The 13,104-nt window shown below is 54.3% G+C and overlaps 1 protein-coding gene across 1 annotated transcript; it reads right to left on the reverse strand.

Moving 5' to 3' along the window:
• Positions 1-645: 645 nt before the first annotated feature.
• On the reverse strand, positions 646-4,318 carry PIK3IP1 (phosphoinositide-3-kinase interacting protein 1). Its single transcript, XM_014067424.2, has 4 exons — positions 4,056-4,318; positions 3,031-3,201; positions 2,653-2,731; positions 646-1,004 (listed from the first exon to the last, which is right to left on the reverse strand). Exons 1-4 carry the CDS (start codon positions 4,282-4,284, stop codon positions 797-799), a joined length of 687 nt encoding a protein of 228 aa, XP_013922899.2. The 5' UTR covers positions 4,285-4,318; the 3' UTR covers positions 646-796.
• Between the last annotated feature and the right edge of the window lie 8,786 nt (positions 4,319-13,104).

Raw genomic sequence — 13,104 nt, forward strand, 5'->3', positions numbered from 1 at the left:
ATTTTATTTTTAGGTATGAGGTATTCAAAACACTTAGAAATAAACAGTATCCAAAGGCATTTAAAAGATTTTAAAAAACGGCTAAATCTGCAGAAACAGAACTTGTAAGAAACCTCAGCTTTTGGCATCCAAGTCCCAGTCGTCGTCCCCCCAGTGGTAAAAGGGTTTTTTAAAAAAAGCACAGCTGGAGTGGCTTCCTTGCTGGCACAAGAGGCATCATCAGCCTGCCATGCCAGCCCTACCCAAAACGCTTCTGGGGCAATTCTCCATCTCCAAGCCTTTCTTTTAGTTCTCCCCCCCCCTCCCCTTTGCTCAGACAGGCCTGGCCACTTGCACCCCAGGGATGGGATGGGGGGGGGTGATCCGTCTGGCTCCAGATTGGAGGGCTGGCAAGGCTGTGGCGGCTTTGAAGGGAAGTGCCATATTATGTGCAGCCTTTTCAGCAGCAGGGTCAGATCCTTGCACAAACATTCATACTCTTTCCTTTCGCTAAAGCTCCCCCACTCCAGCATGGTGTTGCTCAGAGGACGTGCAGGCTCCATGAGGGGAGAGCCAGAGACAGGGGGCCCTCCCAAAGTCCAACCCCGCCCCTTGCGTCAAACAGGCCACCTGCAGAGCTGCTGCTGGCTGGGGGGGAAGCCACGCCGCTCTGCGGAGCGAGCACCGGTCACTTTTCTGTCCAGGTGGCCTGTTTTTCAAGCGGAAAAACAAAATACAAATGGATCCTCGGGGTAAATGGAGAGGCAAAGAGGCGGCCGCCTCAGAGGTCCAGCAGGTGAGGGGGGGTGCCTCTTCCTCAAGCTCCCGGAGTGCCAGCCTGGCCCATGAGTGGAGTGTTTCCCCCCTGAATCTCCTCCACCGGAGTGGGGTTGGTGTGCACCACAATGACATTCTCCTCCACAAGCTCGCAGGCCGGGTTGCTGAAGGCTGAGAGGGGCAAAGTGATGCGCTGCATTTCTCGCTCGTTGACTTTCTGCTGGTGTCGCTCTTTGAGGTCTTTGCCCCTGGAACAGAGGGAAGAGGTGGGGGGTCTTTGTGTGAGCGCACCTACAACTGCAGGTGTTTAGTGTATTTTAATCAGGGCAACCTGGTCTACCCAACTGTGGGACGGAGCATACTGCTCCCGCTTTTGCCTTTCAGCCCCAATCCGGGAGCCCTCACAGGCAAAATATTTTTGTGCTAAATTTATATTTACATTTCTTTGTCGGTAAATATAAATTTTCAGCAGGTGGTGTTTTTCCCAGGGCAGGGTAGGAAACCTGAACTGTCCCGTGGCACTGGTGCACCAAGAGGTGTGTTAGGGGTGCAGAGCCACCGCAGCCGATCCAATTGCCTCCATGTCTCTGGCAAAGTGCCCCAGAGCAGTGGGGCAGGGTGGGGGGAGTATTTGGCCTTCGATGGTCCCCAAGAAACAACAGAAGCTGGAGGCCACAGGCTGAGTTGGGAAAGTTTTTCTCTGCTCCACAAATGCCATTCTAGAAACCTCTCCATCACCACTTATGAACCTCAAAATGCTTCAAGCAACTCTCCTAGGTAGTTGAGAAATGAGAGAAGCCCCACATTGGCAGGAATAAGCCATGGACAGGTCCCCCAAACCCATTCCTGCATAGTAAATAGGGTGCACACAAGGGGTGGGTTCTGGCTGGCGTTCCTGCCGGTATGCTTGTGGAAATAGTTCGGTGCATACGCAGAACTCAAAAAACAAGATGGTGATGACGGTGGCTACCGGGGAATTGGTTCAGGGGCGTGTCTAACCTGGGCCACTGCTGGTTCTGCGACCCAGGCCAGTATACCACTACTGGTTCAGCTGAACCGGTAGGAACCCACCTCCGATGCACCCACACAATCCAGCCAATTTAATGGAGAATGAATTTTCATTTGCTACCAACTATAATAGTTGTCTCCCATGGCCCTCTGCCCTCTGTGGGGCAGTGCCCCAAATACAGAGATCCCCCTCCAGGACAGACTCTGGACACATTTCAGATTCTGAGGGCAGGTTTTAGTTGCACTCACAAAACTAACCAAGGAGAGAAGCAAGCTAGAGTAAGGAGAACTTTCTGACAGTGAGAACAATTAATCATTGGAAGGGCTTGCCTTCAGAAGTTGTGGGTGCTCCAACACTGGAAGTTTTTAAGAAGAGACTGAACAGCCATTTGTCCAGCATGGTAAAGGGTCTCCTGCTTCAGCAGGGGGGTGGACTAGAAGGCCTCTAAGGTCCCTTCCAACTCTGTTATTCTGTTAATGGCTGCAGGAGCAGTGGGTGATTAATTCACAAAAGTTCTGCCTCAAGAGAACAACCCCCCCCCCTAAGAATCTGCCTAAAACCAAGCTCCAAAGCATGGGAGAGCACTAAGAATAAGGCCAAAGTGGGTCTGAGCACCACGTGCAAAACCTCAGAGACCTCAAAGAAATTATTTAACCAAAGACAAGTTTTGCCTAGAGAGAGATGCACACAGGCACAACAGACTTTAAGATAGGAAAGAAAACACACAGAGATACACAACCTCAACCCTCACACACTTCCTTTCCAGGCAAGATGGAAGCTGAAGCTGGGGATCTGCAGGAAGCCAAGGGGAGGATAAGAGGTCCATTCATTAACCATACCCCCATCCCTAACCTCCTGGGCATAAAGGGCTACTCCCCAGTACTTGCCTCTTGTACAGGTAGCCCAGCACAATCCCCACTCCGATGCCAATGAGGACTACCACCATGATAATGCCCAACACGTAGCCTGTGGGGAGGTGGGGGGAGAGAAAGCAGCAAGGAGGTTAGTAATACCCCTGCTCCCAATCTGAGCCTGGGCACCTTCTAGGCTGTTCCCTCCCAAAGGAACCTGGGTTAGTTGCCAGCCTTTGCAAAAGGGGCCTCCCCAGCCGCTGCTCCCAGGGACAAAGGAACAGCGGTGCCCCTTTGCAGGGGGATGTGGGGGTGGTCGTGTCCCTTCCCTCCCTGCACAACCCCCATTGCCAATGCAGGAGCTGGGAAAGAGAGCGGGAGACTCTCACGGGGGTCCCTGCAGGGGCGACTCACCCAGCGTGCCCAGATCCTTCTTCTCGCCTGGCCTCATCTTCACCCTCTGGCTGATGCCCACCACCGGCTGCACCGCGGCCGACTCACCCCGGACGGGCTGGAAGGCTTCGGGCGGCTCCTGGGAGGCGGGCGTCTGGGCGGGAAGGGCCGGCGAGGGGGTGGCGGTGGCATCTGCCGAGGAAGCGAACGAGGACAGAGTTGGAAGGGACCTCGGAGGTCTTCTAGTCGAACCCCTGGCTCAAGGAGGGAGACCCTCCACCATGTCGGGCCAAGGGCCGTCCAGGGGCGGCGGAGGCCGTGGGGGGGGGGGAGGAGGGGAGCGGGAGTCTGGCCGGGCCAGAAGCGCCTCGGGCCCCTCCAGCCCCCGAAGGAGGAAGGGCCGCCCCCCCCGAAGGAGCCCGGCTCACTTCAGGCAGCCAAAAGGGCGATGGAGGCCACCTGGTCCGCAGGGCTGGGAGTGATGGGAGTTGTAGTTCAAGACACCCGGACGAAGGGCGGGGCTTCGGCGAGGGGCAGGGCAGGCCACGTGCCGGGGGCGGGGCCACGTTGTTTACTCCGCGGAGCAATGCGGCTGGGATGACATCAGCCTGGAGGGGCCCGTCGCTACACCGAGAGCGAGCCAATCCGGAGCCGAGGAAGGCGGGGACTCGGCAGAAAAACACGACGTCATCCTAGCCGCCGAGCCCCGCGCGGAGGGCCGCGCATGCGTATTTGGGAGCAATCATCACGGGGGGGGGGTCGTCGTGTGCCTTCCGCGCGTGCTGTCGTAGCCTCTGAGCACGTGCAGAGTGCAGCCGTTCTTTCCTCAGCCGCTTGGGCCGCCGCCCCCTGAGCGCTGCCCGAAAGTCAGCCGTCCCGGGCCGAGCAGCCCACCGCCCCATCTGGGAATCGCCCCGCTGCCAGCCGCCAGAGCCCTGCAAAGTGCACGTGCGGACGGAGGACACGGCGCCTCCTCCCGGCCCCGCCCTCCCCCCGCGGGCCCCGCTCTTTCCCCCGTCCAGTCCCGCTCCGCGCAAGCCACGCACCTTCGGCGGCGGAGCAGAGGTGCTGCAGCGCCAGCAGCAGCAACGCCAGCAGCCGGGCAGCCTCCATCGGGCGGCGAGGCGAGCTGCGTGCGAGGCCCCTCGGCCAGCCCACCCCGCGGCTCCTGCTCGTGCTCGGCAGCGCGCAGCCGCCTCGCAGCTTCCAGCCCCGCAGGCCGCCCTCCCGGCGCACAGCAGGCAGCCGACTGGGGGCGCGGACCGGGGCTCCCATCCTCCGCAGCCGCCCAGGGCCGTCCCATCTGGAAGGGCGGACGGGGAGGCGCTCCGCAGCGGCTCCGCCTCGCGCGGGAGGGAGGGAAGGAGCGCGGGCGGGTTGGCTCGGCTGCTGGGCTCGGGAGGGTCGCGCTGCGCGGTCCCCTCGCCTGACCTTCCCGGGCGGAGCGGGTGGGCGGCGGAGCCTGGCTCGACCCCGCCAGCAGAGCGGCTCCCGACTCCCCCGCAGAGCTCAGCGGCGGGTCCAGCCCGGGTGGGACAGGAGGGCCAAGACGGCAAACGGGCGGCGCTCGCTCCCGGTGCTGGGCGCGCGCGGGGGGGGTGGTCCCTTGTGCCCGCAGACCCCGACTGGAAGCCGCCTCCTCGGCTCTTTCACCGCCCGCAAAAGCGGCGTTGGTGGCAGAATTAGAAGCCCTTTGAAAGGCTGCTGACCTCGGAGGCTGCGAACTCGCTTTGCATTCACGCGCGAGGCTGCCTTGAAGTTTGACTTTATGTAATGGCGTTCTTGCTTCGTTTGCATTAAGCTGCTCCCTGGGTTGTGTCAACTACAGTTTCTAGCACAACAGGATGTGGGGTGTGGGGTGTGTGACAGGTCTGCCCCTTCAGTAAGAGAAAATGGGGGCTTAGTTCACGATGTCCAAACTTGGCTTTGTGAACATCTGCCCAGAAGCATCCCAGGAACCCTGGTTTGGAAAGCAGAGGAGCTGCCTGGCTTCCACAGAGTCACTCCTGTTTCTCCACATTGGTGCACCAAGATGTGCAGGTCTGTGGCAAAGACTTGGGGAGAAGGGTGTGAGCCGATTGTGAAAATCGACAAGACCTGTTTCTGGGCTGCTGTGGCCGATGCTCAAGCCAGTAAGAGGGAAGCGGAATGAACAGCAGAGGGCTTCAGGATGTGGTAGGATCCTAAGAACTGGAGCTTGGCACAAACATAATTTGGGGACATGATCATTACCAGCCCAGGGATGCTGCCATTTCAACTCATACTATTTTTCTCTGTGTTGATTTGTGGGAGGTGCGTATGTCGTCCTCCTTGCTGGGCACAAAGACTTCAGCGCCTTCAAGGCTTGCCTCCATCTCCTCCCCAGCCTCCTCCTTCTGAGGCAGCCCAAGATGGCTCAGCTGTTCTAGTGTGGAAATGTTTCCTTCTACCAGCGCAAGACCTTCGGTGTGGACCCTCCGGGTCGCATGGAAGTCTGGGATGCTATTTCTGGGACTGAGCCTGTTCTGTAGGCAAGCAATACATTACAAGTTATCCCCACAAAGTTGGATGCTTTTAGACATCGGGGTGGTGGACAAAGTCAAGGCAGTTGCTAGTCTGGTAGCTAATTTTTACCCACGCATCAGTGCAGGACAAATGCCAGGAGGGCATTAGCACCCATAGCTTGCTGGGTGCCAACCCCCAGATGCCAGGACTCCGATCCAGCAGCATTCTTGCTCAAGGTCTGATCAGGATGTTCCTTTAGTGCTTGAGATGGGGAGGGGGCATTCTGCATGGCAGTCATCAGTGCAGATCAGGGGTCGACATGGTCTGAATTGACTGATTTCACTTCTCTGCCCATAAGTTCCATGGAGGTTATCAAATGCCTTTTTGGGCAGCCCTTGGAGGTGGCAGTAGAAACTTGGGGGAGGAAGCAGGAGCAGGTCAAGGAGAGAGTGCCCGGTGCTCAAGCTTTGTGCCAAGAGCCAGCTGTGTGCACTCCCAGCTCTTGTTTGGATGCCCTGGAGGAGCAAGGCCTTGGCTCACCACATTAAAAGCTCAGCTCTCCCCAAAGAGCTATTTTTTGAAAGCCGATGACAGATGCCTGAATATCCACCCCCACTTGGCTCCTTGTTTCTGCCACAACTGCTCAGGCAGCCTCATCCTGGAAGCCAAGTTGCAGCCTTGGGCACTCTAAACAGAAGTACCTTCCCTGTGCCAAGCAAGCTTTTAGCCTTTCAGCTCAGAGTAGCCACAGGACTCTCTCCCCGCCCCACTTAGGGACAGAATCTGCAGTGTTTTTGAATGCCAAGCAGATGTTCTGCAACCTTTCTGGGGTTGCCAAGACCTCGGGTGCAGGGCAAGGACAAACAGGTTTTGGTAGTTTGGCTGGGTCGGCAGTGGCTTTCAGGCTCCCTCCCCTGAGGATTTCCTGCTGTCCTTCACTGACCACAACCCTCCCCTTTTCCCCTTCCTAGCTTAACTGAAATCCTGACCAAGTTTTCAGAGTGCCCCAAGATGTCCCACACCTTAAGGGCGCAACAGGATGGGGCCTATTTAGGGCTCTTCCACGGGGCCTGCTTGGCCTGGCAGCAGTCCCTCTTTCTGCTGAGGGCAAGACAGTGCCTGTCCACCCCTGCAGAGTAGCCTGTTGCCCTTCCTCCTTTAGGGGTTTCTCAATTCTACCTGCACAATCTGTGCAAAGGTGCATTTAGGGCAGTGGTGGGATTCAAATAATTTAACCGGTTCTCTGCCCTAATGATTTCTTCCAACAACCAAACTGCTCAGAAAGTTAACAACCAGTTCTCCCAAAGTGGTGCCAACTGGCTGAATCCCACCCCCGATTTACGGGTGGGCTTAAATTCTTAAATTCCAGATTGTTGGCAAATCCAAGAGGCTAGAACCACAAGCGCTTCCAAAAAGTGCCTTAAATTCCAGTCAAGATAGAAATATTGAAAGCAGCAAGCAGATTTCCAGACAGACTTCCAGAGAGATAATTGAGGCAGCAATTTTGAAATGTTTGTGTGTCCCAAGGCTGCCTCTTCTCACCCCTTGAATTTGGCCCCCTCCCGCAGTCTCTACTGCACTGCAGAGTCCTCCCCCCTCTTTGGTTGGGGTGGGGGTGGGGTTCAGGGCCATTTGTCTTTCACAGCAGGATGTTGAGGGGCCTCCCCCAGGCCAGAAAGCCCCCCTTTCTTTTGCCACGTCCCTAGGGGTGCAGAAGGGGGGGGAATGATTCTTTGGGGTGCCACTTTCCCCAGAGTGGCTGAAAAGCATGCTCTGGCTTTACAGGAAAGGGCAACGGGGTGGAAACGTTTATTTGTCCCCACCCGAGTGGTAAAATTAGGGGGGGGGGGAATGCCAAGCTAGAGCTGAGCCTCTCCTTGAAGAATTGCAGCTCTGAAGGGGTGGGGTCAGCATATGCACAGGGCTCCCCTCTGGGATACCTCTGGCTATGTGTCCCCCCCCCCTCCGAAGCACCGGGTGTACAGCTGCCCACCAAGGGAGGGAAAGTTTTGGGGAGGGGGTCGCTCTTGACGGGGTCTCAAGGTCTGCCAGAGCAAATCGAACGCCCGCAGGAGCCCCTGACTCGCCGCGTCCCCTCCCGACCTCCACAACGGAGGGCCGAGAAGGCTCCTTTTGGCCGGGGGCTTCGCGGGGTGCCTGGCCCGGCTTGCTCGTACAGGCGTTGCCGGACCGAAACGGCGAGATGCGCTTCCATAAGGAGGAAAAGGGGGCTGCCCCTCCCCGCCGCTCTGCCTGCCTGGGACGCCCCCGAGACCCCACGGCCAGCTTTGCTCCGGAGAGGCGCAGGGCCGCCCCCCGCTTAGCCCGGCTCGCCCGAGAAAGGCGCCCCCTGCCCGCCCCTGCGCTCTGCCCGCCTGCGAGGCTGCGGAGGGAGGGGAGCGGCTCGGCCTTTGTGGAAGCGGCGGGACCCGTCCTGCAACCGGGCTTGAAGGCGGGGGGGCTCGGTGGACGCCGGAAGGGCCCAGCGCCCTCGAGGACAGGAGCGGCGCTCCAGCTCGGCTGCTCCGACGCTAAGGGAGCCGAAGGACGCCGGAGCTGAGGCGGGCGGCCTGCGAGGGGCAGACGGGACGATCCCCGCCGAGAACCCGCGGCGCTTCCCGTCTCCCTGCCTCGATGCGGGTCTGGGTTCCTGAGGGGCAGGAGGGCGATCTCCGACTTATGGGGACGGGGCGGGAACCTCGGGCGCTCTTCCTACTTCGAAGTCCTCCCCGCCCACACCCTTAGCTTGGTAAGGAGCAGCCTTCGCCCATCAAGGCCCCCAGGGACCGGACCGACCCACATCCTCGGCCTTTCCCGTGACCCCCAAGAAGGGCTGATGGAGGCAGCCGCCTTTTGCAGGAATGGCCCTCAAAAGCATGGGTGGGGGAGAGATGCTCCAGCTGCTTCCTTCCAAGGGCCAACTCGGGGGTCTTTGCCTGGAGAATCCGTCCAGCGGCGGCTTCTGCGGGCTCTCCATTTTGGAGGCAGCAGACAGAAACTGTGACCTTTCCTCCCTTTTCTTGCCCAGCACAGCAGCCTCCCTCAGCTCGGCTCTTCCAGAAACTCTCATTTTCCATCCTCTTGGTGGCATCGACCCTTTGAGGTGGGGAACCCTTCAAAACCCCTGGCCAGCCATCCTGGCTTGTGCTTCCCGTTGCTCTGGGACCCTTCCTGGGGTTTCAGAGGGGTACACCCCCAGCCCAGTTGCAAGGATCGGGGTGCGGGGAGATGTTTTTCCAAGATCAACTCTAGAAAGAATTTCCAAAGTGAATTTTGGTGGCATCGCTTGGACCTTTTTCCTGCTGAAGGATCAAGCTGGATTTGGGGGCTTCTGAGCACCCGGAGTCCCACAGGGAAGCCTTGGGAGCAAAATGCCGGCTGTGGGGGGTGGGGGTGGAAGGGCTCTCCCACCTCTTAAAATCCCCACTTCCTTCATCAGTTCCCCAAAGAAGCAGGGATGGTCCTCTCACTTCCAACAGCTGCTGTAGTTTCCGCAGAACCCTTTTTTGACCAGCTTCTTTAACCTGATTAAGGAATAATAGAAGGAGAGCATGGTCTTCACTAGGGGAGCAGGGGAAGGGACTCCTTGCCAGCAAAGCATTCTTTCCTTCTAAAATGGGAGTTATTTATGCTACAACAGGATTGTGTAACTTTGGGGCCTAAAGGAAGCATTGAATGCCAGTCTCTTTTGCATTCCTCTCTCTCTCTCTCTCTCTCTCTCTCTCTCTCTCTCTCTCTCTCTCTCTCTCTCTCTCTCTCTCTCTCTCTCTCTCTCTCACACACACACACACACACACACACACACACACACACACACACACACACACACACACACACACACACAGATTGCTTCTGCTGTCAAAGCATCACAGAATGAATTTTGCACATCATGCTTGATTTGGCTGTAACTTGTTAGGTTTGGGATAAATGTACATTGCTCAGTGGAAACTTCCTTGGGGTATTAAATGCAGGATTTAAAATGGAAACACTTCAATTGCTCATCAAATTTTATTCACCTAAACAAGCTCTGGGCCTGAAGGTCATGGGAATGGATCAGCTTGCAATGCATCCTATCAGGATCACTAGAAGCTCTGATGGAGGACTCTGCAAGTGGCCCCTCTTAAGCTGGGTGGGATGATGCTACCCAAGAAGGAGCAGATGCACAAGATTGGGTGGGATTACCACAAGGACTGCCCTGGGAGAAGGTTCAGAAACTAGGGTGTGTGTGTGTGTGTGAGAGAGAGAGAGAGAGAGAGAGATTCAGCAATCTACTTGCCAACAGATGGAAGTTGGCACAGCAGAAGGGCACCAATCCTGTGGGAGATGCTCCACTTGCTGCTTGGCTTCTGGGTTCCCTTGTTCAGGGAACTGATGAAGCAGCTCCTTGCTTCTTCCGGAGCATCGACTCAAAGACCCCACCCACTCAGAAAATGCTGGCTGAGAGGGGAGGATGGGTGCCGCCTCTCCCTAGGAATAGAGGAGACCCTGATCAATGGTGGCTGGGAGATGCTGCAGTGAGGAGCAGCCCCTCCCCCCAAGGCAGCCTGGGAGTCTCTTCTTCCAAAGCTGGGGGTGGGGGCATAACAAGAGGCAGCTCTCGTGAACAATGGCAACGGGATGAGTTGTGGATCTATGCAGTGGTGCTTTTGTGACCTGCAAGCTGCTTGGAATCCTTTGAGGCAGCACACAAAGGGGTGCACAAATATGTGTTTGTGTGTATTCTCCCTCTATATTTTTGCATCTGAAGAAATGAATTTGTTGGCAACTACGTTAAATAGCACCGAATGTAAGATCAGCCGAAGAGGCCAAAAGCAGACGGCATCTCAAGTTGTGGCTTTGCTGTTTTCAGAAAGTTCTATAAACTGCTGCCTCATCCTCATGAAAAGGAGAAGTGTCATATCTGCCCACACCTACCTTGTGCATTTTCTGGCCTTCTCCTCCCTGCCCCAGCTTCACCTTTGCTTCAGAGCTCCATGCTTGACATGCCACCTCCAAAGGACGTCCTTGCAGGGAGAACATCAAACACTCTAGTTCCCTGCATCACCACATTCCCTTGTGCTGCTCCTCAACCTGTGGCAGCCCACATGTTCCTCACCCAAAGGAAGACCCTCTGGATGGGCTCACAGCATGCTCATGCAGCATTCATTTGGCCTGGTTGTATGCACCCGACTGCTGCACCTTGTTTCATCTCATCTCTTAGGATCCAGATCAAGGATCTCCACTAACTTGGGAATTCAGTGGCTGAATTGCTGTTGGTCCCTGGGCAGCTTCCTCTAAGCTATAGCGCACACACGCACACACACGCACACACACGCACACTTTTTTATTGAAAATTTTATATTTTGCAAATATATACCTCCCCCCACCAACCAAACTCCCCCCCCCAGCCTCCCAGAGCAAATACAGGGTATAAACATTAACATCCATATTCTAAGATAAGCTAACAGACTTTAGCATCATCCCTCACTTGTACTTTAACTCCCCTTTTGTAAAGCTAACTTTAAGCAAATTGTATCCTTGCTTGTTCATTCATTCATAACCTATCTGGAGTTTCTTAGTCCCATATTTATTCTGAATATAATCAATCCATCTTCTCCATTCCAGTTTGTATTTCTCATCTGAAAGGTCCTTAAGATATGCTGATATTTTAGCCATCTCTACTAAGTTTGTTACTTTTAGTGTCCATTCTTGAATAGTAGGTAATTCTTCCTTCTTCCAGTACTGCGCCACCAAGTCTTGCTGCCGTTGTAAGGTTCAAAATCATATTAGTCTCTATAACTGTACAGTCTGTAATTATACCTAACAGGAATAACTGAGGCCTTCAGTACTGTCACCCCCTGGCCCGCAATCTACAACTTGGTTTTATAGGACTCTTGTAGTATCAGGTTCCTTATGTTCCTTGTGGCAAAGTAGACTACAATATCTCTTGGAAGTTGTTACTGTCTGGCAATCCATGAATTAATGCGGTATATTTTGTCTATTTGCCAGTCATAGTCCATTCTTGATTGACCTACTAATTGATCAAAGGCTTCTGAAAGAATCTCCTTTAGGTTTTCTTGATTATTCTCTTTAAGGCCCCTTATTCTCAGAGCAAGCTCCATCTGTTTATATTGTAACATTGTAATTTCTGCTTCTGTATTGTCAAACTTTATTTACACTTTATTTACTAAATTGAGATTAGACTGATTAATTTCTTCCACTTTACCATCCAATAAAGATACATAGCCAGACAAGCCTTTAAAGGCTTCCACAATATCTTCTCTGATCTCTTGGTTGCGAATCTGGATTAGCTCTTTAATCCCCCAAATTTCCTCCGTGACCTCCTTGAAGGCAGCTGAAACATTTTCCTGTATTTTGAGTTCTAAAGCAGCTGCCTGGTCTTTTAAAGTGTCTTTTAGGACTCTTTGCAGCACATCTTGGGTTAAAACTTCTGCACCAGGAACAGGAGAGGGAGGTAATAATGACTGTAATTTATTTGTCGGGGCTGGAGAGCTACCAGCACTCTTTGAGGTCGTTGTTGTTTTAAATTGTTTTGAAGCCATTTCTAACCTTCAATTAAGCTTATCTTCCACCAAATTATTAAGTCCAAACAAACCGCTTATTCCATTACTCTTGTAACTTGTTAATAAATCAATGCTGTTTTAAGTGATCTTAAGCTCTGTAGTAGTTTGTTAAATTACGATTCAGCCCCGCCTTCAACACTCTGATGCCATTTTATCTTCTGTCTCGTTAGTTTTAATAGAAGGGATTTTTAGAAAACGGAGCTAAAGTTTAAATATACCTACAGTTGTAGATTCTCCAGTATTTGCTCTGCCTGCTTTTTGCTCAGATGTAAATCAAACATTGTGCAGGGGTGGACGTGAGCCTTGGTTTCTGCGGAAAAGCAGAATGAGTTGCGGGCGCAAAGTGTGCCAAGCTGCAGGGGGGCTCACACCTTCCACACCACAGAATTATCTCCTGGGGGGGGGATTAATGGAGCTCTACCCAAGCTCAGCAGCTCTCCCCCTTCCTCTTCACCCGAGGAAAGAGTTATCAAACTGTCAGACGGCCCACGCACACTCACTCTCAATCCATTCTCAGCCAAACTGGTTATTCATGGCTGCAATTTGATGCAGTTCATCTTGGAGTAAATCAGAGAAGCCACATTCGCAAAATAAACTCACCCAAGATTAGCTTAACCATGATTTCCCATAACACAGTCAAAGATTGCTAGCTAGTTTCTGGCTTGGTATAAAAAAGGACTCTTTAATTTTGCAGGATTCACCTTTCTGGAAGAGGCACCAAAGATGGTGCAGCAAACAAGCAACCCCTTGGCATTCAGCCCTGCAGAGACGGTGCCTGAGCATCTGGAAGAGAGGGAGCAGCAGTTGACGTTCCCCCAGCCTCCTGTGCTCTGCCTGGACTCCAAAATCCCTCTGGGACTTGGGCAGCCTGGCTCTCCTCCGAGTCGCCCAAGCCAAGATGGCAGTGCCACACACCAAATAAAAGCCAGGACCGCTTCCACACCTCTCGTTCCCACTCAGTGAGGCAAAACCAGCAGTAACCTGGGCCACCATCACGTGGACTCCATGAGGGTTTTCTGGAAGGTCCACAAAGGTCCACTCAGAGGGA

The sequence above is a fragment of the Thamnophis sirtalis genome, unplaced genomic scaffold (genome assembly GCF_051295495.1).
Source record: "Thamnophis sirtalis isolate CommonGarterSnake01/CBP01778 unplaced genomic scaffold, rThaSir2_p1.2 scaffold_2, whole genome shotgun sequence".
Taxonomy (NCBI): domain Eukaryota; kingdom Metazoa; phylum Chordata; class Lepidosauria; order Squamata; family Natricidae; genus Thamnophis; species Thamnophis sirtalis.

Coding starts and splice junctions, on each gene's coding strand:
- PIK3IP1 (XM_014067424.2), bottom strand. CDS start 4,284: ATGGGAGCCCCGGTCCGCGCCCCCAGTCGGCTGCCTGCTGTGCGCCGG. Junction 3,202..4,055: donor CCTCTGCTCCGCCGCCGAAG/GTGCGTGGCTTG, acceptor CTTCCTCGGCAG/ATGCCACCGCCACCCCCTCG. Junction 1,005..2,652: donor CTGGGCTACCTGTACAAGAG/GCAAGTACTGGG, acceptor CCTCTGTTCCAG/GGGCAAAGACCTCAAAGAGC.